General features: G+C 39.6%; 1 protein-coding gene across 1 annotated transcript; it reads left to right on the top strand.

Moving 5' to 3' along the window:
* Window positions 1-419: 419 nt before the first annotated feature.
* Window positions 420-24,099, top strand: vit (vitrin). Its single transcript, XM_081351701.1, has 15 exons — window positions 420-611; window positions 696-749; window positions 2,095-2,157; window positions 2,276-2,335; window positions 8,592-8,666; window positions 8,856-8,921; window positions 9,405-9,464; window positions 10,440-10,490; window positions 11,293-11,325; window positions 12,236-12,307; window positions 12,397-12,544; window positions 15,118-15,221; window positions 16,436-16,662; window positions 17,838-18,351; window positions 23,163-24,099. The coding sequence occupies exons 1-15, from the start codon at window positions 560-562 to the stop codon at window positions 23,339-23,341; spliced, it is 1,758 nt and encodes a 585-aa protein (XP_081207827.1). The 5' UTR covers window positions 420-559; the 3' UTR covers window positions 23,342-24,099.

Raw genomic sequence — 24,099 nt, 5'->3', positions numbered from 1 at the left:
TAATTACATAACTTTTTATGTAAAGTAATTTAAGGGAAATGTACATTTTATGCAGAGGAATGCATTACATTACTTTTGCTTTCCTTTTTCTCACCTGCTGTTACTTTACACATTATATAAAAAAATATGATTACGTATTACACACTACTTGTAAAAAGTTACTTTACTAGTTGCATCAAAAAGTAATCTGATTACATAATGCATATTGTAAAACGTTACTTTACTCTTTATATAAAAAAGTAATCTGATTACATAATACATGTTACTTCTAATGCGTTACTTGTTATATCAAAAAGTAATCGGATTACATTATACACATTACTTCTAATGCGTTACTTGTTATATCAAAAGGTAATCTGACTACGTAATACAGGTTACTTTACTAATTATATTAAAAATTCTGATTAAGAAATACAAATTACAAATACAAAATTGCATATTGTAATGCTGTACAGTTAATCCTGTAATCCTGTACAGTTCGTGTTGACTTTAAGGTTACTGTTACAGCTGAAAAAGCAACAGAATATATCTACTGCTTCAATATCTATGTTCTCTCTAAATGCGGCATGTAGGACAGTCACAGAGTGCCCAAGGAAAGGGTCCTACGCAAGGTATGTCCTGCTTTAACACTGTGTCGTCTTCACTTCCTGTCAGTAACACAAGCCCTAAACTCTAACCGTAACATTTGTCTTAAGCATTTAGAGGCAGCTCAGTCTATGCCAATAGGTTTTTACCACGCACAAACACAGGTAAACCACTCTTCTATTACTCTGTCTGTGTTTCCTTTTATTGTGATGTTTGACTGTTGTGCTTTGTTTTTAAGTACTTTGTACTCTATACTTTCTCAAAGTAAATAGCTTTATTGAGTTTTACTGGTGATTGTTTGTGTCCTGAGCTGGATGAGTTGTGTTGATCTTAATGTTTTTTCTATTGTACGTCTATGTCTCTTTAATCCAAATGTGAATGTGTTCCAAAATCTGCTGTAAGTGTCACTTCCTGCTGCCAGCTGGTGGCGCTATGTCTGTGAACAACAATAGCAACATTCGTGTGATCAGCCCTCATGAGCAAACATACAATTTAATCTAAATCAGAAAATGCACTAGTATATGAGACTCTTCCCGTTTCTCTTTTTTGGCATTAATTCCCTTGCCATGGCAACATCATTCAAGATATCAAAAATCCACTCGCAATTGAGCATCTTTAATGTCTTGGCATCATATTTACCAAGTTTGGTGAGAATTGTATTAATCTCCTTGGAGGAGTTCAAATTGAGGGAGAAAAAATGAAATTCTGCAATTTTCAAAGGATTCTCATTTAAATCCATGATGGCCGACTTCCTGTTGGTTGGAGCTAATGAAAAATGTCAAACCAAAATTTATTCAGACACCTTCAACATTTCTCACATTATCACTATTCATTCGCTATAGTTTAGAAAATGGTAATACAATGTGAGAAGAACTCAGAGTTTCACTGCTTTTGTCCACAAATAAATTATGTTGAATATCTGTCAGCTGTTAAATTTAATTACACAATTAGATAATATCAGTTTAGCTCAACCAATCACCAAGCAATGCTTCATTTTGTTCAGTCTGTGGTGTAAAAAAGGTCACCAAAAAACACTTCAGCAAAACATGATCAGGTCAAAGTGTCAGAATCATTTTTGGTACCAAATGTTTATAAATGTTACTGGAAGTCACTGTATGAAGAATGTTTGGGTATAATATGTCACAGTTTACTTTATTTTGCATAAATGAACTATAGTGTTCTGCACCCACTAGTAAAAAAATATAAAAAATGATATCAGGTGTCTGAATAATTTTTGGTTTGACTGTATGTACGGAGTTTGGTGACTCTAGGTAAACTAACACCACCAGTGTAATTAAACCAGGGCATGAACCAGCATAGTAAACTAGCCAATACGTTTTAATTCCAGACACTATTCCGGCTGGTTTAGTAATTAACCTGTAAACATGAATTTTCTAGGTCTAGTTGGCTTTGACAGGTTTCCATTGTTAATGTAAATGTACTGTATTCTTTCAGTGAGTGCAGCTTTAGATGTGGCTGGTCTTGAACATGTTTGTGTTTTGACGGCAGGTGTGCACAGGCCAGAAATGAGCTCCACCATCCGAAGACAGCCGCATGTTCCCTCAGCTTCAGGTTTGCATGACTCGTTCATTCGGTTCACACATCACTCAGTAGCAGCTGCGGTGCAGGCATGAACTCTTGCTTTCTTCTCTCTTGGATATCGTTCCATCTGTTTCACATTGATAAGCAGCTTTGAGTCGGGTGCAGCCGCAGTCTGAGAGAAAGCAACACACGCCGCAGTCTAATCCCAGTAAGTATCTGCAGATGCCATGTATTAGCATGTGTGTGTCTTTGAATGTGTGCTGATACACATCAAACAATGCAATTAAAGAAGTCCAATGCTCTTTTTCGCATCTAGAGGGATCAGGTAAAACACCTTTATACATTAGTAAGCCTCTCCAATGAACAAATCATACATGCCAGTAAACAAATATTGAGCTTTCTACTTCACCAGTATCACTGTTATCAATTAAGTTAAAGACCAGTAATAAACTAGATGCTAATGTACTAGCCCTGTCATTTGTTCCTAAGGCATGAACAAGCATCTTTCGGTTGATTTGTCACTGATTCCTGAGACTTATCCCTGGCACAAAATATCTGATGATTTTAAACTACAGATCAATAAACAGGATGTTAATATTTAACTTGATTTTTACACGCAATTTTGCCACTCTCTTGTCAAATAAGACAATATTTCAAATAAGACAATAAGTCAAACCTGAATCGACACTTGTGTCTCTGAGCAACACAATTGTAATGTTTGTTAATGAGTTTGTTATGAGTTTGTTTGAACACCAAAATTACATATTTAAATGTTTAAAAAGAAAATGAACAAATTTAAATGAAAAAAAAAAAAACTTTATGCCTTATAATTTCTTGAATGTAACTCGACACCCTTGCCTCATTTAGTATGCGCAGGGCCGTATTAACCATAGGGCTAGGCGGGGCTAAAGCCCCGGGGCCCGAGCAAGGAGGGGGCCCGTGATTGGCTGTGGAGCATATGACTAGCCTTCGGTAACGCTGATTGCCAAAGTCTTACCATGCCCCACACAAATCAGCCCTGTTACTTGGTGGCGCTTTGCCGTAAATTACATGCATTATCATGGTATCATTATTAATATTATTAATTGACCATTTGCAATAGACCCTTCTTTAGTTACTCACGAGTCACACCACACATCTTACTCACGCAGAGTTTTCGGTGCTGATGCAGTAGTGACGCGTTCATAAACGGCACCTAAAAGCTGTCACAAAGAACCAGCAAGTAATGATTATGAATATGTAAAATATTGCAATGAGACACTTTAATTGTTTATTGCAAAGATTAAGTTGACGATAGGCTACTGACTCGCGATCTTCAGTAGTTAATGCGCTGGGCCGGAGAGAAATGCACATTTCGATTACATAGTTTTATTTTGTTTTGAATGGTTCTGTTTAAAAGTAAAGATTTCAAGCTTTCTGTAGATAATAGATAATATTTTTTTAAAAAATAGGTCTGTGAGGTGAGTAGGCTACCTTTTATACGCTGAGTTTCGGGATGTTCTTAAACTCCAGTTCAGGCGCCGGTTGGATTATATAGGCTATATTTAGCCTACTTTTTATTTAGGCTATTAAATACAGGAAATTGGTTAATGTAAAATGTATTAAAATTAAGATACAATTAATACAAAACGAAATTCGATTTAAAGAAAGGCTTTGTGCTTTCTGTTTGAGGTCTCTGTGAAAGTTTTAAAGTCTTTTAGTACCGTTTCTGGAGAACTGTCAGCCTAACCTTGTTTTTTTCCTCATAAATACGAAAACGAAAAATTAAAAACAAAAGACTTTTTTAAAAAGACAAACCATCATTTTTTGGAAAAAAATTATGGATTTATAGCGTTTTGGAAAAAAATGGATGGATTTATAACGTTTTGGGGAAACAAATGGATGGATTTATAACGTTTTGGGGAAACAAATGGATGGATTTATAGCATTTTGAAATAAAAAAAAAAAAAAAAAAAAAAAAAAAAAAACATTTTAACAGGATAAATTGAATATTCACAAAAGTGTGGGTCTAGGTAAAAAAATTAATTTTCCTGCAAACTATTGAAATGGATTTATCGCGTTTTGGAAAAGAGTTCCTCATCATTATTGTAAGATAATATTATTCATTCGAACCCCAGGCTGATTTACCCTTGGTTGCACAACCCTCTAGGTAACAGCCCAGGTCCTTATAACCCTTTTTTCTAAATTTTATACATTTTTCCATCAATTTAGGGCCCTGAACCCTCAGTAGTTCTTCCCGGGCTAATATAGTCTGCCATTGGGCACCTCGGGCTACTCCAGCCCTCCTTTTATGTTATTAAAGGGATACTTCAGGATTTAGCATTAAGCCTTGTATTAGTAGAAAACCTGTAGTATTTTCGAATTACTGTGCTTTCCACCCTCATATCCCCCTGAGACGAGATATTTATGTATTTTTTGTCTGGAAAAAATCCTCCGATGACGCAAATATCGTCATTTTGCGTCATCGGAGGATTTTCTGCCCAGAGGCTAAAGACTACAGCCAGTAGGAGGAGCTGTTCCGCATGTTTTCAACCCGCCCATAGGAGGTGGGATCTCACTCACAGAATGTACACAGTGTCAGCCGTCTTTCTTTGGAAGCTAAGCTTGCAGGCTCTTGTTCTGTGAAGAAAGCTGAGTATTAGGGGTTACCATCCTCCTTTTCCCGGACTTGTCCGGCGGGCGAGATCGTTCAAAATGTCCGGGATTCAGCTTTTGCTTTCTGCGGTCGCCATTCATTGTTTACATGCACACCTCTTGTTTCAATCTAACTGAATTCATTCCGATTGGTGAATCTGACTGTAGTGTTTACATGAATGCTAAACAAGTGATCGGTAAGCCATCCACATAAGCCAAAAATACATTTTCTGGCTTTTCTCAGTCTAGAAAGCTCCAAATTAAAACATTTCTTCACATTTCTTCTACATAAATGACCAATTTTAAATACACATTCATCTTTCCAGACGTGAAGTAAATCAATTTGAGATTGTTGGGTGTGGTTTGAACATACTAACGGTTACACCTTGCTCAGGAAACCTAAGAGGTTATACTAACATGAAAATTCAAAATGAGATTCAAAATGTTTGTGACGTCAGAAACACCAGCGATTTCAAAGCGTGTTTTTGAGACTGTTCTTTGGTTCACTGCAGTTTTAAGGAGGAAATACTCAGCAATGGTGTCGACTTATGAATTTACACATGGTTTGCCTTAAAGCATATTAAAAACACCACATAGACACATAAACAACATTAAAAGCTGGATTTTCACCACAGGGGACTTTAACATTAAATAATAAAAAATGTGTTTTTGAGAAAATCGGTTGAGTGAATAATTCTATGACTCACTCTCCTGTTTGAAAGAGTCACAGTAAAATATCCCCCACTGACTGTCTATCTGGAACAAACACAGATACGTGGAGTGTGTCAGGATTCAGAGAAGGGAGGACCAGGCACAGAATGAACAGGGAGTGATATTTATTGACAAAGACCAGAGGTGTCAAGTAACGAAGTACAAATACTTCGTTACCTTACTTAAGTAGAAATTTGGGGTATCTATACTTTACTGGAGTAATTATTTTTCAGATGACTTTTTACTTCTACTCCTTACATTTTGACGCAATTATCTGTACTTTCTAAATTAAGAATTTTAAGAAATTTTTCTTTAAAAATAGCCTCGTACTCCTATTTAATTCCGGCTTGTCGTCGTAAAAAAAAAAATTATAATTGGCCAATTACACAAACAGTTTTAGACCAGACTCCCGCCTCCTGGATACACATCGCTAAACTGATTGGCGTTGTGGTGTCTTTCTAACTTGTGAGAGGCTGTAGTCACATTTGTTTGTGCGCAGCGCCAAAAGTCCTCCGAAGGAAACCTAGATGCGGTAAGCGAGGAGAAATCGGGTCAAATCGCGTCAGGCGAGAGAGAGAGAGAGAGAGAGAGAGAGAGAGAGAGAGAGAGAGAGAGAGAGAGAGAGAGAGAGAGAGAGAGAGAGAGAGGAGAGAGAGAGAGAGAGAGAGAGAGAGAGAGAGAGAGAGAGAGAGAGAGAGAGAGAGAGAGAGAGAGAGAGAGAGAGAGAGAGAGAGAGAGAGAGAGAGAGAGAGAGAGAGAGAGAGAGAGAGAGAGAGAGAGAGAGAGAGAGAGAGAGAGAGAGAGAGAGAGAGAGAGAGAGAGAGAGATTTTTTCCTTACATTACTTTTACTTTTATACTTTAAGTAGTTTTGAAATAATTATTTTTTATACTTTTACTTGAGTAAAAGCTTGAGTTGATACTTCAACTTCTACAGAAGTCTTTTTAAACCCTAGTATCTGTACTTCTACCTGAGTAATGAATGTGAATACTTTGACACCTCTGACAAAGACAAAACACAGGCAGGAACAGTCCAAACAATAGAGCAGGGAACACACTGGAGAACAGGCTGGTCAGGGATGAGACAAACCCAGGCTCTTTGGCAACAGTGGAAAGTTGACAGCAACTCAAGGAACCAGAGAGGCTTGGCACAGTGGAGATGAAACAGCACTAGAGCGGCTCGCCAGCACAGGAACCACACAAGACGAACACACAACAAGAGATAACAGAAACAAAAAACTGACAACTATGACTAGAAAAACAAAATAGACTAATTAATACCTGGAGGCAGCAAAGGAGAAAATAAGGTAAATAAATAGTTTCTCAAAATAAGTAACTAGTAAATAGTACTTACAAACAAAAAGAAATTAAACAAGACTGCAACCTTCCAGAGAACTGGAGAAAAAGAAATAAAAGATTACTTAACAAAAAATAAAGAGCAGTAAAAACAAGGCTTGAGAGAACTAGAAGTAAATAAAGTCGAGAACTAGACTAAACACACAGGGACAAAGAAACTAGAATTTAACAAAACAGAAATAATCAAACAAGGAAAACTAAATCTACAGTAGCACTGACTGTTACACTACACACGATGAACGCAGACAATGCTCAAAACAAACCAGCAAAGACATGAGGGAAAGAGGCACAATATAAAGGGACCAGAGCACATGAGGATCAGGTGAGCACGATTAGTGAAAGAGGACAAGACGTGGACTAAACAAGGGGGCGTGGTTACAGGACACAAGGGGGCGTGGTGACAGGACACAAGGGGGCGTGGTGACAGGACACAAGGGGGCGTGGTGAGGGGCGTGGTGACAGGAAACCAAGGGGTGTGGTGAGGGGCGTGGTGACAGGAAACAAGGGGGTGTGGTGACAGGACACAAGGGGGCGTGGTGACAGGACACAAGGGGGCGTGGTGACAGGAAACAAGGGGGCGTGGTAACAGGAAACAAGGGGGCGTGGTGACAGAAAACAAGGGGGCGTGGTGACAGGACACAAGGGGGCGTGTTGACAGGAAACAAGGGGGCGTGGTAACAGGAAACAAGGAGGCGAGGTGACAGGACACAAGGGGGCGTGGTGAGGGGCGTGGTGACAGGAAACAAGGGGGCGTGGTGACAGAAAACAAGGGGGCGTGGTGACAGGCTACAAGGGGGCGTGTTGACAGGAAACAAGGGGGCGTGGTAACAGGAAACAAGGAGGCGTGGTGACAGGTCACAAGGGGGCATGGTGACAGGACACAAGGGGGCGTGGTGACAAGACACAAGGGGGCGTGGTGAGGGGCGTGGTGACAGGAAACAAGGGGGCGTGGTGACAGGAAACAAGGGGACGTGGTGACAGAAAACAAGGGGGCGTGGTGACAGGAAACAAGGGGGTGTAGTAACAGGAAACAAGGGGGCGTGGTGACAGAACACAAGGGGGCGTGGTGACAGGAAACAAGGGGGCGTGGTGACAGGAAACAAGGGGGTGTAGTAACAGGAAACAAGGGGGCGTGGTGACAGGACACAAGGGGGCATGGTGACAGAACACAAGGGGGCGTGGTGACAGGAAACAAGGGGGCGTGGTGACAGGAAACAAGGGGGCGGGACAACAGGAGCGCATGACCAACACAAACACACAGAGCCATGTACTCAAACACAAGACAAACAAAGACAACACAGACAAGGCTGCCAGGGAAGAACCAGAACCCTGACAGAGTCATACAAACAGCGAAAAGTCTAAATATCAGAGATCTTGAAATTGTGTTCAGCCAGTCTAATTTGAGGACCGGAACTAACTGTTCTGTTATCAAAGATGAATACTAAAATGTTAACCCAAAAGTACCAGTTTATTATTTTAAAACCACCTGGGCTCAGACCATAACTTCATACTTTTTGTGTCTCTATTTTTTTTTTTTTTTTTTTGTCAACAACTTCTAAGAACATTTGTAAAAAATAATACAAAATATAAAGCTTTTCTTGCTCAGCGCCTCCTTTTATATTTCACCTGTAATTTAATTAATATTTCCATGCTTCATAAACTTTAGCTTGTTTTGTCTCTTGTCTAGAGAGAACCAGTTCAAGTCCATGTTATGTCTTGTATGTTGGTAATGTATTGTAAGCAGTTTCTAAATCTCCCTGTCTAGCATTGGCACGACGAGATTGGACGCACCCTACGTACGCACGACCTGATTGGTTCTCTGGCACCAGAAGGCCAACAGGTATCTGCAGGCCCATCCAGTCCAATAACGTAACCCGCCATAAGCAAACATTAAAGAAGACATAAACGAAGGCTAAACATGCTTTTAAATTCCGAGTGAATATCCATAAAGTCATGATAATTCATGCTAATCCTTACTTCTTCATGTCTAAATCTGACATGAGGCCCAACCATCACTTTCTGTGTTCAGATAGTAGCCACTCAGTGCCAAACACAGGCTATAAATGGAGCAGGACGAGCATTGCTGACCCCGCAGGTAAGGATAAATGTAGAAATGTTGTTATACTGTAAATCCACTACAGTACCAGAGGAGAATAAAAAAGAAACACATAAATCTGCATTATGGCTTCATAGTGTGCATAGCACATGTCTGTTTTGATCACCATAGCATCATATCAATGTATGATGTTCCTATAAAGTCTGCTAGTGATTTGTACACTGCATTCACTTCCTTCATGTGGTTTAAATAGACCATGACACAAGCTTTCAAAGCCATTTAATAAATCCATGCCAATGTGCGGCCCATATGATATCAAAACATTCCGAGCATGTGTTTCTGCTATATGACTTTGGCTTTATCATCCGTGTCAGAGAACAGGTGGTAAGCTACGGTTTTCTTTACAGCTTTCGATTATCTGGCTTTTTTTGCTAACACATTCACACAGGTATTATGGGTATGTTTTCCATAATGCACTTCGCTGAACTAACAGTTCCTGCACATGCTGCCTCTCTTCTGCAGTTCTCGACCCACGGCCTGATAACACAGAGTATGAGCACCCCTATAACTTTGGACAGTTTTGTAAGTATGCTCTTATTTTATTTTGGAGTAATGCAAAATAAAGCGTAAAAGTCTATGTGAAAAGTATAAGTTACTGTTTACATGTGCTATAACACATATGCAATGTTCCATATGTGTTAAAACAAGGGTTTCCTATTGAAATAAAATCGTAAATTATCCCAAGCTTGTTCGTTTAGTTGGTTTAAGCCGGTTTTCCAACATGGCCGAAATCTGATGATCTGGTTTAGTACGTCTCCCAGAAGTCGTCTCATATTTAATGAAGCAAAAAATTGCATCATTGATTCTTTTATTTTCCTGTTTATTACTGGTGAAGCTGCTTTGAAACAATCCGTATTATATAAAGTGCTATAGAAATAAGCGTGACAACTGAGACATTGAAAAAACTATTAGGGAGTGTTTTTATCACAGCCTTAAATGTTTTAAATGAATGTGTATGTGTGTGTATGGTAATGTATTTTTTACATGACTTTCAGGAGATTTTAACTCTCCTGATGTTGAAAATAAGATCTTGTTCTTAAGTGACTTGCCTGGTTAAATAAAGGCTAATAATAATAAATTATACTCATGAAGCAAAATAAAATAGTATATAGAGAACAGAACAAATAAATGCATCTCCGAGAAAACAAGTGAGTATAGGAATGGTAGGAGGCTTGCAGCGAGTCTCTGATGGCCGAGTGTTGGACCGCACACTCATATCACGATAATGTCTGTCCCCGTGTCTGGATCCAGAGGAGTCTTTGCTGGGAACTTCAGTCTTCTGCTGCTGGATTCTGGGTTTGCACCACAGGGTCGGTTTTATGAGAAGAAGTGTATGGCCCTCGGCTTTACTGTATATGTTTAAAACCACAGGGCTCGTGGCTGATCTGAAATCTGTTACTGGTGTTACTGTAGTGAGGAGGGTCACCATCACTGTGAGTCACTGTGTGTTTGTGAAACTGGAGGCCAGACTCATGTGTACATGATCTCTGTTTCCAGCTTCTGAGCCAGGAGACCACAAGCCTCCGCCTGAGACGAGCCACAGCAGAGGTGTGTCACAAACACAAGCACATTTATATACAAAAGCCCACAGTTCTTTCACAATGCACAATATAGTCCAGTGTCTGCTTAAAGTGCACCTATTATGCTATTTTAGAGGTTCCTAATGTTGTTTTGGAATCTCTTACGATACGTTTACATGCATCCAAGATCAAAAAACTCTGTAATGTCCTCATAATCTCCACTGCAGCATCAGCTCTTTTCTCTCAGTGTCTGAAACGCTTCGTTTGAAGATTCAGTCTCTCTAAGCCCTGCCTCTCTGTGAGCTGCTCTGCTCTGATTGGTCAGAAAGCAAACGCTCATTATCATATGTGACTCAGCTCTTGATTCACAGTGATACGAAGAGTAACGATGGCGTGGGTTTTACCGTATCAATCTCATCAAAGTGGATTTGCTTTGTCAGCAGAAAACAGCGTCTTCTCGACACGAACCAAACTCTTCCAGTCTCAGATAAACTACAGTGTTTGAGGGCGGAGCTAAGAGACGCTGTTCAGCCAATCAAGACCAGTGCATTATGCAAATTAGTTACAAACCTAAATAAATTCAGCAGGAAGTGAGACTGAATTACTGACGACTCTTTTCAGTTCAGAATCACTTCTTTCTTTTGGAAGACTTTCTTTGATCTATGAAACTTTGCAGATCTTTAACACTCACAAACATCTCTATTACACTCTACATGAAAGGGAATATCAGAAAAAGCATAATGGGGCACTTTAAGAAACTGTGATTGGATATTGGATGTTTTTTTAATGATTGTGTGATTAATCATTAATTAGTGTGATTACTGTCACAGAGGCGCCTGCGGAGTCAAACCCATTCGAGTCAGGTGAGGAAACTAACGACTGCTTGAAGTATTGATGGAGGAAGATAAAAGCCTTCAATCCAACACAAGCTCATTGGAAAAACTTGCCTATACACACAATTCACTGCAGTTTCCAGCTGAAATGAACACTAAATACAGTAAAACACCAACCAATTGTATTCCTTTTGACAAAAATTATGATTACAGGGAAATATTATGGATTAATATAAACTTATTTTCACGCTGTTCCTTACACAATACTATGTTATGAGCTGAAACACTTTTATCATAGTGCATGATTTGTAATCTAATACATTTTAATGTTTGCATCACATAAATAGCTCAATTTGTGTGGCTTTTTTAACAAAGTAAACTTGCTCAGTAGCTCACCTGATACAGCAGTGCAGAATCGCTCGGGTACGAGTCACGATACAAGAGCTTTAAAATGGCACGGTTGCTTCAGCAAATGTGTTTTTATCTCATGTTTGTTTCTGTACACACTATCAGTTAGGGTTTAGTGTAGGTACAATGTTATTTTCAAGAGCATTAATCTTGTAACGCCGCTCACTGGACATTTCATTTTCGAACAATCAACATAATAAAAAGTTACAACATTCACATTCATCTGTTTCCATGAAAATTAAACAGGGTTTTGGAGCCACTCATTGGACATTTCACTTTAAACGTGCACTTTAAAAAAAAAAAAAATTTGCAGAAATGTTTTTGCAATGAGCCTTTATTACATGTTTTGCATTAAAAAGTTAAGTAATTTGATAAGCAAAATCCAGTACCAGGTTCTAGTGGCCTTCTTCCTATGTAGGCAAATTTGATTTTAAATTGGGACTTGATAATATGGTCATACACTTAGTTCTTCACAGTACTATAGATAAGGTACAGGGTTGATGTGTAATAACAACATCCTCTGATTTCCCAGGATTCAACAATCGAGGACACGCATCAACAGTCGGAGCTCCTGAAATCAGCGTTCGGACACACGGAGATCCAAGTACATTCCTTCAAAACTGGCACTGATAATAATAGACTAATACTCGCTTCCTTTCATGGCTCTCATTGGATTCTCATCCGTCTCTGTAGGTTGTAAAGTTGATATTGCGTTCCTCATGGATGGCAGCTGGAGTATCGGGAAACGACGATTCAAGATTCAGAAAGACTTCCTTGTGGAGGTTTCCCAGGCTCTCAATGTGGGCGTAGAAGGAGCCATGATGGGCATCATTCAATACGGGTAATAATGTGTCCCTGTGCCAGAAAACAGACAGATGCTGGAGGATTATTAATAAGAACAAGTGAGGGACTGTCACTTAACCTACAACTAACATGATCCCGTTAGTATTCGCAAAATTACGAATAAAATGTGGTTTTAGCATACATTAATTTCCCCTCAGAATCAGAATGAGAAAGAGCTTTATTGCCAATTCTGGTCGCGTACACAAGGCATTTTTCTTGGTAATGAAGCTTCCAGTCCACACAGATAAATACATCAACAAAACAAATAATAAGATTAAAGAATAAAAATATGACCGTCTTAAGACACATTTAGGTTAAGTCAGAATAGACATATATAAAGATTATTAACATATTACACACTTGTTTAGATGAAAGATCCACTAAAAGGTACAATATCATTATACTTTCACTGACTAAAGTGAAAACATATTTACATTACAAGAACATCAGAGATGTGAATATTGTAGAATATTCAGTTTAAAGGGATATTTCACCTCTGCAAAGATGAATGTGTATTTAAATTGGGTCATTTATGTAGTAGAAATGTGAAATTAGTTTAGAAGTTGGTGCCTTCTAGACTGAGAAAAGCCAGAAAATGTATTTTTGGCTCATGTGGATGAAAGACAACAACTCCCAGAATGCACTTGCTTCGCTGCCCTTGGAGGCCCAAGCCACGCCCACCGGTTACAGAGGGCAGCAGCGGGAGAAATGAGACAGCTAGGCTACTAGTGACTCGAAACTGAACAGACGCCGTTTTATCGTGAGTCTCCGTGACGAGTTAGATGGCTGACACTATGTGTACATTCTGTGAGTGAGCTCTCCCTATGGGCGGGCTGAAGACATGCGGGACAGCGCCTCCTACTGGCTGGAGTCTCTCGCCTCTGGACACAAGAGCCTCTGATGATGATAAATGATGATTTTTGCATCATCAGAGGTTTTTTAATACTACCGGGTTTCTACTGATACAAAGCTTAATGCTAATCGGTGAAGTATCCCTTTAAGGAATTTAATATATATTTATATACTATGGGGCACCGTTTGTAAAGCGGCTCACGCTGAAAATAACAGCAACATTTTGTCACATTTAGCTTCAAACAATGTTTAAAAAACTGGTATGAATTTTTGATGGTCACTTTTTAGCACATTTACAACAATATTTGTCAACTTAGAGATATTTTAAATAGTTACATCTAAATATTAAATGTTACACCTAAATGTTAAATGTTAAATCTAAATGCTAAATCTAAATCTAAATGTTAAATCTAAATCTAAATCTAAATGTTAAATCTAAATATTAAATCTAAATCTAAATCTAAATGTTAAATCTAAATGTTAAATCTGAATCTAAATGTTAAATCTAAATATTAAATCTAAATCTAAATGTTAAATCTAAATGTTAAATCTAAATCTAAATGTTGAATCTAAATGTTAAATCTAAATCTAAATCTAAATGTTGAATCTAAATGTTTATCATTTATCAAATCTAAATTTGCATATTAGTTAAATATTTAGTTTCACCCGAAACATTTAGATTTAACACTTAGATTTAGATTTAACATTTAGATTTAACATTTAGATTCAGATTTAATATTTAGATTTAACATTTGGATTTAGATTTAACATTTAGCATTTAGATTTAGATTTAACATTTAGATTTACACATTTAACATTTAGGTGTAACATTTAATATTTAGATTTAACTATTTAAAATATCTCTAAGTTGACAAATATTGTTGTAAATGTGCTAAAAAGTGACCGTCAAAAATTCATACCAGTTTTTTAAACATTGTTTGAAGCTAAATGTGACAAAAAGTTGTTGTTATTTTCAGCGTTGAGCCGCTTTACAAATGGCGCCCCATAATATACACTACTGTTAGATTCTGTAAGATTTTTTTGTTTGTTTATTCTCTTACAGTATAATCACAAAGGATGTATTTATTTGATAAAATACAGAATACTAAAATACAGTAAAAACAGTGAAATATTATTCCAATGTAAATCAGCTGTTTTCTATGTGAATATACAGTAAAGTGTAATTTATTCCTGTGATCAAAGCTGAATGTTCAGCATCATTACTCCAGTCTTCAGTGTCACGTGATCCTTCAGAAATCATTCTAATATGAGGATTTGATGCTCAAGAAACATTTGTGATTATTATCACTGTTGAACAGTTGTGCTGCTTCAGATTTCAGTGGAAACCGTCAAACTTTCAACTTTGAAAAATCAAACTTTCAATTCTTTGATGAATAGAAAAATCAAACAAACCGCATTTTTTTAAAGTCGATTTTTTTACAACATTATATAAATGTCTTTACTGTAACTTTTGAACCCTTTAATATTAATCTCTTTTTTTTTTTTTTTTTTTTTTTACCTTACTGATCCCAAACTAGCTTGATTTGTTTTGAGTATAATGTATCATTTACTGAAGTCAGCGGTTCTTTGAGTTTCAGTTCTGACCAATAATCAGGAGATTTGCAGATTTGTACATCTCTAAATGAACTTACATGCTGTCATACACAAATGTACCAAAATATAACTGGCATGACAAATCGCATTTAATTTCTGATCCAGGGATGATGCGGTCACAGAATTCAGTCTGAAACAGTTCTCCAGCTCCAATGACGTGAAACCAGCCATCAGTAAAATTGTCCAGAAGGGAGGTCTGTCACATGTAGGTGAGTGAATAACACTGAACCGTCCTGAGCTGGAGTTATCACGTGGTTTCACATCTCAGTTCCAAATAAGATCTAAATCTGAGCTGGGAACAGTGGTGAAATTACAGGGCTGGTGCCACTCTGTGGTGTTTCTGTGTAAGCTGACCAAATGCCTGAGGTTTATCCAACCTAGAGATTTGCTTGTATGGTTTGTGTTATAGATAGTGTCTCACTTTAATAAAACAGATGAATCCTGTAAAACAGCAGCTGCCTGTAAAGTCAAAGATAGCCTGAGGACACAGCATTATCTGCTTTGAAGAATCTGGTTGGATGATGTTTAATCAGAGCCATAGCCCTTCATCTTCTCTATATGATTTACACAAACACACTTGTTTGGACTCTGAAACCCCTGAGGACTGCAGTGACCATGAAAACTCTCTGGACACTCTCAAGCACACACAATGCATGAATTTTAAATGACAAAATGTCAAAGCAAGTGTCATGTGTTGGTAAGAAATATGCCATCAATATTCAACACATATTAAATGTTTGTTGTTGTTTTTGTTTTCTAATGAGCTCCCCTAATATTGAAATCCTGGACTCACCCCTAAAAGATTTGCTGGTCTTTTCTTCTCTATTGTGTCGTATATCCGATTGAAACGCTTCTGGAACAAGAACAAATGTGGGCGGGGCTTGATTGTGTCTGTGGGGAATTGATTGGATGGTTGTGGTTTGCTATTGGCTGATCTCATGTGAGTGACAGGTTGCCCCGCCCACATCATCAGAGAAGAGAAGACATGATACATGAGGGAATTATTCTGATTCAAGGATAAAATGAATGCAGGTAAATCATTTAGAATAAACACTGCAATATTCTGTAAAACACAAGAACTGTCCATTTGGATTTCATGGTGACTTTAATGCAGCAACATGTTTAGGCGTGCTTGACGTGCCTCAATACTTTTAAGGTCCACTGAGGGCAGCATTTCTAAAAATATTTATTTTTAAATCCATTAGCTCAAAGTTTGAATAGCCAATTAAACTTAGCGGAGCAAGGTTTTACTAACAGCTGCATTGATAGTTTCAGCAGTGGCGTGCAACACCCTGCCTTTCCCTGAGTCCTGGAAGCATTTAAGGAAAGCGTTTGAGGGCCGAGACTGGAGGCGAAACAGAGCTGCGATTGAAACACAGAACTGTAGATGTTTTGTGCTGACTCTGGCTCTGTGCTCTTTAAGGGAAGGCCCTCTCCTACATCAACAAGCACTTCTTCAGCGATGCTAATGGGAACCGAGGCGGGGCGCCCAACGTGGCGGTGGTGCTGGTGGACGGCTGGCCCACTGACCGGGTGGAGGAGGCCTCGAGGCTCGCTCGAGAGTCCGGCATCAACATCTTCTTCGTCACCATCGAGGGCCCCGACGAGAATGAGAAACAGAACGTGGTGGAGCCCAACTTTGTTGACAAGGTATTAATATCGAGAGAGCTGGGGTGTCCGATTTTAGTGTGTGTCAGTGCCGTGACAAATGAACACAGTTATCCCTCTGGTAGTGTTCATTTAGGGTTAGGGTTTGGGCTAGTGTTGTATTGTTCACGGTCAAAACAGACCAGAGAACATAATTTTATTTCCATTAAATGAATGTACTATATTTCAAATCAGCATTCTTTCTTTAATATTTTGTATTTCATGTTACTAAGCGATAAAATAAAAAAGGTATAAATTATGGACCATTTATTTTTATTTAAAAATGATAAAAAACACATTTGATACTTATAAACAGCAATGGTGTTGACTTATGAATTTGCAAATGGTTTGTCTTAAAGCGTATTAAAAACACCACATAGACATATAAACAACATTAAAAGCTGGATTTTCACCACAGGGGGAATTTAAGTTAGAAATGGAGCAAAAGTATTTAAAATCCATTGAATGGAGGCAGATCGGTATGGAAGCCACAGAATAAAAAAAGAATAAAAAGGTAATTGCGACTTTATACTTTATAACTCACAATTGAGAATTTATATTTCCCAATTCTGAGAAAAAAGACATGACATGAAATCACAATTGCAAGTTATAAAGTCCAAATTGTGAGATATAAACTCACAATTACAAATTATAAAGTCCAAGATATAAATGTGCACTTCTGAAAAAAAGTCATAATTGTGAGATAAAAAGTTGCAATAACCTTTTATTTTTTATTCTGTGGCGGAAACAAGCTTCCATAGATAAGTGCCATCTGGTGGATAGAAATAAAGAAAATATTCTGTAAAAGCCTGTTTACGCTGCCGCTTTAAATACTTGAGCTCGTATTTATTGTTATAGTTGTGATGTGGACTCTGCTATTGTATTTAGAATGATTTTTAAACTATATCATGTTATCGTCCTTGAATGCGAATAGGCCTTAATGCCATGATGACGCCACTGGATGCCTATAAATACATACAGGGCAAGTGTACAATACAAGTGGTACTTTTTTTTACGACCTTTTAGCCTTTATGAATCATGTCCATGATTTGTTTTTGTTTACATAAGAAGTGCCACAAAAGTCATCAAGTTTCGTACCATTCCAGAATTTTTGTTCTGAAATTACTAAACAAAACGAGAGGGTTAAGGAACACTTTATTTCCTGTTTTGTGCTGCAGGCTGTGTGCAGAACCAACGGCTTCTACTCGCTCCCGATCACGAGCTGGTTCGCTCTGCGTAAAGCTGTTCAGCCTCTGGTGAAGCGTGTGTGTGACACCGACCGTCTGATGTGCAGCAAGACCTGTCTGAACGCCAACGACATCGCCTTCGTCATCGACGGCTCCAGCAGCGTGGGAACCGGGAACTTCCGCACCGTGCTCCAGTTCGTCGCCAACGTCACGCGGGAGTTCGAGATCTCGGACACGGACACGCGTGTAGGAATCGTACAGTACACGTATGAGCAGAGGCTAGAGTTCGCTTTCGGACAGCACAACAACAAAGCCGACTTGCTGAACGCTATCAAGCGCATAAACTACTGGAGCGGAGGAACCAGTACGGGAGCCGCCATCACGTACGCCGCGGACCAGCTCTTCAGCAAATCCAAACCCAACAAGCGTAAGATCATGATTGTCATCACAGACGGACGCTCCTACGATGACGTGAGGGCCCCGGCGCTGGCGGTACATCGGAAAGGTGAGTGCGGCGAAACACCTAACGTGAGGTAGGACGCAGTAGGTTGACATCATTATCGAGTTTATAGACCAAAAAGGTGCAGAAAGCGATTTCTGATAAATTTCTGATAAAATTTCTGAAATCATCAAAACAAACAACCCCGACCCAACAGGACCACACCCCTATCTGTCATAGCTCCGCCTCCACATTCAGCTATTCGCTATGATACCCAGGAAACGACTCTGGGGGAATCTGCTGTGCCCGCTGTCCGAGGTTATGATGTCATCAGTAAGGGAAAGCAATTTGTGTTTCTATGATAATACAGATCAAATGTCTAATTGTTGTTTAGCTTTTATTGAAAAGTCATCCCAAAAAACAAACACCGTTTTATTTTACATTGCTTGAAACGGGAGGTGGAGGAGGTTTAGAGGCTAGTTCCAGTCTTATAATAATAATAATAATAATAATAATAATAATAATAATAATAATAATAATGCAAATGAACAAACTAGCGTAGATGACACACGAGTATATTTTCAAGCAAAAGACAGCATATCTTAGTTCTGTAAAACACTGCAAAACCAACGTTACCAATGTTTTCAGGCCTTCCAGCTCCTTAAAGGGGGGGTGAAATGCTATTTCATGCATACTGAGTTTTTTACACTGTTAAAGAGTTGGATTCCCATGCTAAACATGGACAAAGTTTCAAAAACTAAGTTGTACGTTTGAAGGAGTATTTTTGTTCCAAAAATACTCCTTCCGGTTTGTCACAAGTTTCGGAAAGTTTTTTTCGAGTATGGCTCTGTCTTACGTAAGATAGAGCGGAATTTCCTTATATGGGTCCTAAGGGCACTTCTCCGGTAAGATCGCGGGCGCGCGCGCACTCGTAGACCAGAGCAAGAGAGTGAAAGCAGTTCGCCATCAAAGCGCTCTGCTCGGCTTTTGGGAAGCTAATATCACCAAAGAAGTGTGTTTTTGGTTGCCAGGGCAAGACAACCCTGCACAGATTCCCAAAGAACCCAGCGTTAAGGAACCCGTGGATGGAGTTTGTTTTTCCAGAGCATAAACGGAGTTGTGTAAGACTGTTGTTCCCTGCATTTCGACGATGATTGTTTTATAAACAAAGCCCAGATCGACGGATTTGCAGATCGTCTAATGCTTAAGGATCGAGCAGTCACAATGATAAAGGTTCGCGGTCGTGCGTTGGAACCGGGCGGTGAGTAAAACTGTTGAACAAATGTCTCTGTGTGTTGTCACTAGCTCGGCGCGTTAGCACAGCTAAGCTTCGCCCACACGGCCCGCCCCCAGCCGCTCGTTTTTTTCCGGAAAGACTCGGTACAGCCTATCTTTCTTTTAAAAATATAATAAAACAAAAGACTTTTTGGAGATATGAAGGATGCAATATTACTCTATAGGTACTCAAGATTAACAGGAGATTGAGTGAAAATGAGCATTTCACCCCCCCTTTAAAGTCTCTACAGCCTTAAATCAAAAGATGCAAAAGAGAACTAAGTTTGGAACTGTTGCGCTGTCTATTCACATTGAATTCTCTTTTGTGTCTGATTGCGCTTGAATGTTTTAAAGGCACTTTAATGAATGATTGGCTGATCATAGGACAGGCCTACATTCAAACCATCCTCGGTCAGATACCCTCTCTCGCTTTGCAGAGCTGGTCCAAAGGACTCCAGGAAAACAGAAACAATTTATAACAAAAATGAACACGTTCTTTCTGAATTTCACGCAGGCAGCGGACGGTCGGGGTGTGGTGCAAACCAGGCTTAAGCCTAACCAGGGCTTGACATTAACACCCGCACACCCGCCAGATGCTTGTGAATTTCAGCAGTGGTGTGTAACACAGTCACTCCTACTAGACACTTCGGCGGGTTGAATTTTAGATATATTTTTCAATTGTAGTCTTTTAAAAAGGCATCTCAAATAATAAGTGCAATGTAGTGTTGTCAAAAATATTGATTTTTCGATACATTTTGATACTGAAAGATCTGAAACGTTTCAATACTCATTTTCCGCAGAATAGACACCCAGTGTCTCTTTCTCTCTCTCTCATCTCTCCGACAGCGAGTGACACACAAACCCACCTCTCCTCACTCACTCCTTTCATTTGCTCTGGATTAATATTGTCACAGGGCTTGAATTTCGCAGTGGGATTGCTCATTTTACTCATTCCCACAGATGCTCGCACCCAAAGTTTGTGCGGATAAAGCCACCTCTCAGTACTAAATTGAGTTCTTTTTCTCAGCTTATTGCGCTTAAACAGTCAAATACACACAAAGTAATGTCAAAATGCCGGCCATGGCGAGTATTCACGTAAACACAGTCAGTTCCCTTTCAAAAGCTACAATCGATGCTGCGCTGCTAAGCGCATTGGGAACGTCTTTAATCGTGACCAGCTGTGAATATTGTGTGTTACACGTCAATAGAATTGACCCGGAGGTATTATAGCCTCGGTCGGTGACTTCATCAGTGCGCACCCGCGACACAAGACTATAAATAGATGAGCCACAGCTGCTTCGTCGGGTCTTTTGTCTTCAGAGGCCTTTCTTTGCATGTGTGCAAACATCTCTCTCTATATCTGCTACAGATTTTTTGTTAGGAGTTAGATTCCAACTGCAGATTTTTTTCTCTTTCTTATCTCTGATAAAAAAAAAAAAACAAGTGAAAAGAGTAAAATCAAAGAAAAAGAAATGAGTTAACAACAGAGTCGCTGTGTCCCTCCATGTTCTCGTCCTGTGTCAGAACTGGATACACACTATTTTGTTTGTTTGGGGGGGGTGGCTCTTGCGTTGGAGCAGGGCGAGTGCTAGCATTGTAAGCTGTCACAGTTAAATTGCTGCGTGCTCACCTTAGCTACTTCCAGACCTCACCCACATTACCACCGTGGGGCTCCCGCATGGATCTGGCTGACGAGCAAGAGACGAGTCCGTCCCTATCGCTTGCTCAATCACCAGATCCACACGTCCCCTCGCATGATCTCGAAGCGTGCTCTGGTGCTTCTTCGGTTCACGCGGGGGACGATGACGAATCTCTTGGGTCTGCGGACCATGAGCAGCCTACCTCTGAGGATTCCTCTCACAATGATAAATCCACATATCCAGTCAACTGCCAGATTGCTTCAGTTCTGGACTTCATGCAGGAAAAGTTGTCGACAGGCATATGCCCCTCTACTCTGAGGGTTTATGTGGCCTCTCTTTTGGCTTGCCACGCCTTGGTCACACAGGAAACAACCTCTGCTCGCTTGCTTCATGCGTGGGGCCAGAGGACTCAGGCCGCCTGTAAGAACCAAGATCCAAGAACTCTGATTGAGACCCCCTTTGAACCTCTAGAGTCAGCATCTGACAAACTTCTGACCTTAAAGATGTTTTTTCTTATCGCTATAACTTCTTTAAAAAGAATCGGGGATATGCAGGCTCTGTCGATTTTGTCATCCTGCTTACACTTTGCCCCAGGAATGGTGAAAGTGATTTTTCATCCTCATCCTAACTACCTGCCTAAGGTTCCTTTCTCGACCGAACATCGGGTCACCCTTGAGGCCTTCTGCCCCCCAGCCGTTCACAACACCGGAGCAGGAGAGATCTCACAGACTGTGTCCAGTCCGTGCTCTTCAGGCTTACATCCACCGCACTGGCCAGTGGCATAAGTCAGAGCAATTGTTCGTCTGTTATGGGGGCCGTAACAGGGGGGCGGCCGCCACCAAGCAGACCATGTCACATTGGGTCAGGGATGCTTTTGCTTTTGAGGCGCGCAGTCAAGCTTCACTCCACCAGGGGGGTCGCCCTTTTCAAATGCTCTGGCATGGGGTGCCCCCTTACAACTTGTTTGTGATGCGGCAGGCTGGTCCTCTCTGCACACATTCATAAGATTTTATAGTTTGGATGTTCATGCTACTCCGGGCTCTCATGTCCTTGAGTCACACATCACATCACAAGCTAATGTTTGAGGCCTTCTCGCATTCTTGTGAGCACACCTACACAACCGTAAGGGGTCCAGACACCTCCAAGCACGGCGGAGTGTGTATTCCAGTTCCCAATGCGCTAAGCAGCGCAGCATCGATTGTAGCTTTTGAAAGGGAACGACCGTTTGCCGTGCTGAAGATATCCCAGGACTGCTCTTCAGACAAAATATCCTGACGATGCAGCTGTGGCTCATCTATTTATAGCCTTGTGTTGCGGGTGTGCGCTGGTGACGTCACCGACCAAGGCTATAATACCTCTGGGTCAATTCTATTGACGTGTTACACACAATATTCACAGCTGGTCACGATTAAAGATGTTCCCAATGCACTAAACAGCACAGCATCTCGTTCCGCTTTTTCAGGGAACAGGGTTACAGTCAAGTAACCTGGATCGTTCTGTTTTAAGTGAACGTAAACAGTTGAGAAAGGAAACGCATGTGTAACAGTATGATGGATTTGTGCATCATGTCTTAAAGTGAGAGCAGCCTAATATACCTGCTGCCAAATTATGAGATAATAATAAAAATATCTATATGGCAGTTTTTCCCCATGGTATCGATGTCAAAATTGTGGCGAGTGAAAATGCTAAGTGGTTAGTAATTTTGGAAAACCACTAGCCACAGTGGCTGGTGAGCAAAAGAGTTAGTCAAGCCCTGAGTCTAACATCTGACTGATTTTTGAGAATGTTGTACCAGGACCAGTCAAGGATGTAGATCTAGAATCACATTAAATGTCATAATTCACAGGCTGTTGCTAGTACTTTTTGGCCCTGAATAATAAAAGTGCCCATTTTCGAGCATGTATTTGCGGTGTGATGTGATAGAAGCTGAAGTGTTTTCCTCTGCTGTCTCTCACGCTCCAGGTGTGATCGCGTACTCCATCGGGATCGCCTGGGCAGCGCAGGACGAGCTGGAATACATCGCCACTGACCCGGACAGAGAGCACTCTTTCTTTGTGGATGAGTTTGACAACCTCTACAAGTATGTATCAAAAATTATTCACAACATCTGCAACGAATTCAACTCCCAACCACGTAACTGAACCATTGTGGAATATCACCAAAAATCCAAGGAGCAAGTGCATTTCCACACAGTTACAATTACAGTGTTACAGGTTTAGTGCAGTTAGAAGCGGGCAAGATGTTTCCAGCTTTGATATTTTGCTATTTAAACAAAATACAGTGTGGAAATGGTAATTTAACAATGGCAGTGAATGTGTGTTCAGTGACTTTGGATTACAGTGTGACGGACTTGTATTGGTATGAGAGAAAACACAAGCTTACAGTTTTTGCATAGATTGTTTCAGTTAAATATTATTTATATTTTACATACTAAACACAATAATATGAAAAATTACATAATAATAATATCTTTTTTTCATATGGAAAGTTAACTGTCTGCATAAGATAGAAGTGCCAAGCAAAGAAAATGTGTTAATTGTAAATGAAAAATCTTTTTAAATAATGTGCTAAACGAATGAGATTTTGCATATGTTCAGAAGACAGGATTGTTAATGCATGCATGAACTGACTGATGTTACTGTAATGTACAAGATATTATCAAGGCACAAAGGTGACCAGTATTGGAGTATTATGACTGTTTCTAAGAGAAGTTACAGAAAATACAAGAAGAAAGGCAACATTCAGAAAGATCCGGTTGTGTGGTTTGATGACTCATATCCATTCGAACAGATGTTGATCATAGACCTAAAACGTTTTTTACTTGTCATTTTAAATTCATATATTAAAATTTTTGTATTTGTATATAAAAATGCTTGTATTTTTTTTAAGATGACACAAT

The sequence above is a fragment of the Scardinius erythrophthalmus genome, assembly GCF_964197995.2.
Source record: "Scardinius erythrophthalmus genome assembly, chromosome: 21".
In the NCBI taxonomy this organism is placed as follows: Eukaryota; Metazoa; Chordata; class Actinopteri; order Cypriniformes; family Leuciscidae; genus Scardinius; species Scardinius erythrophthalmus.
This window is presented reverse-complemented; position numbering and strand designations above follow the sequence as displayed.

Excerpts from the sequence above, each read along its gene's own strand:
- vit (XM_081351701.1), top strand. The coding sequence starts at position 560 with ATGCGGCATGTAGGACAGTCACAGAGTGCCCAAGGAAAGGGTCCTACG. Across the intron at positions 2,158-2,275 it reads GCATGTTCCCTCAGCTTCAG|CTTTGAGTCGGGTGCAGCCG; the intron begins GTTTGCATGACT and ends ATTGATAAGCAG. Across the intron at positions 11,326-12,235 it reads GTCAAACCCATTCGAGTCAG|GATTCAACAATCGAGGACAC; the intron begins GTGAGGAAACTA and ends CTGATTTCCCAG.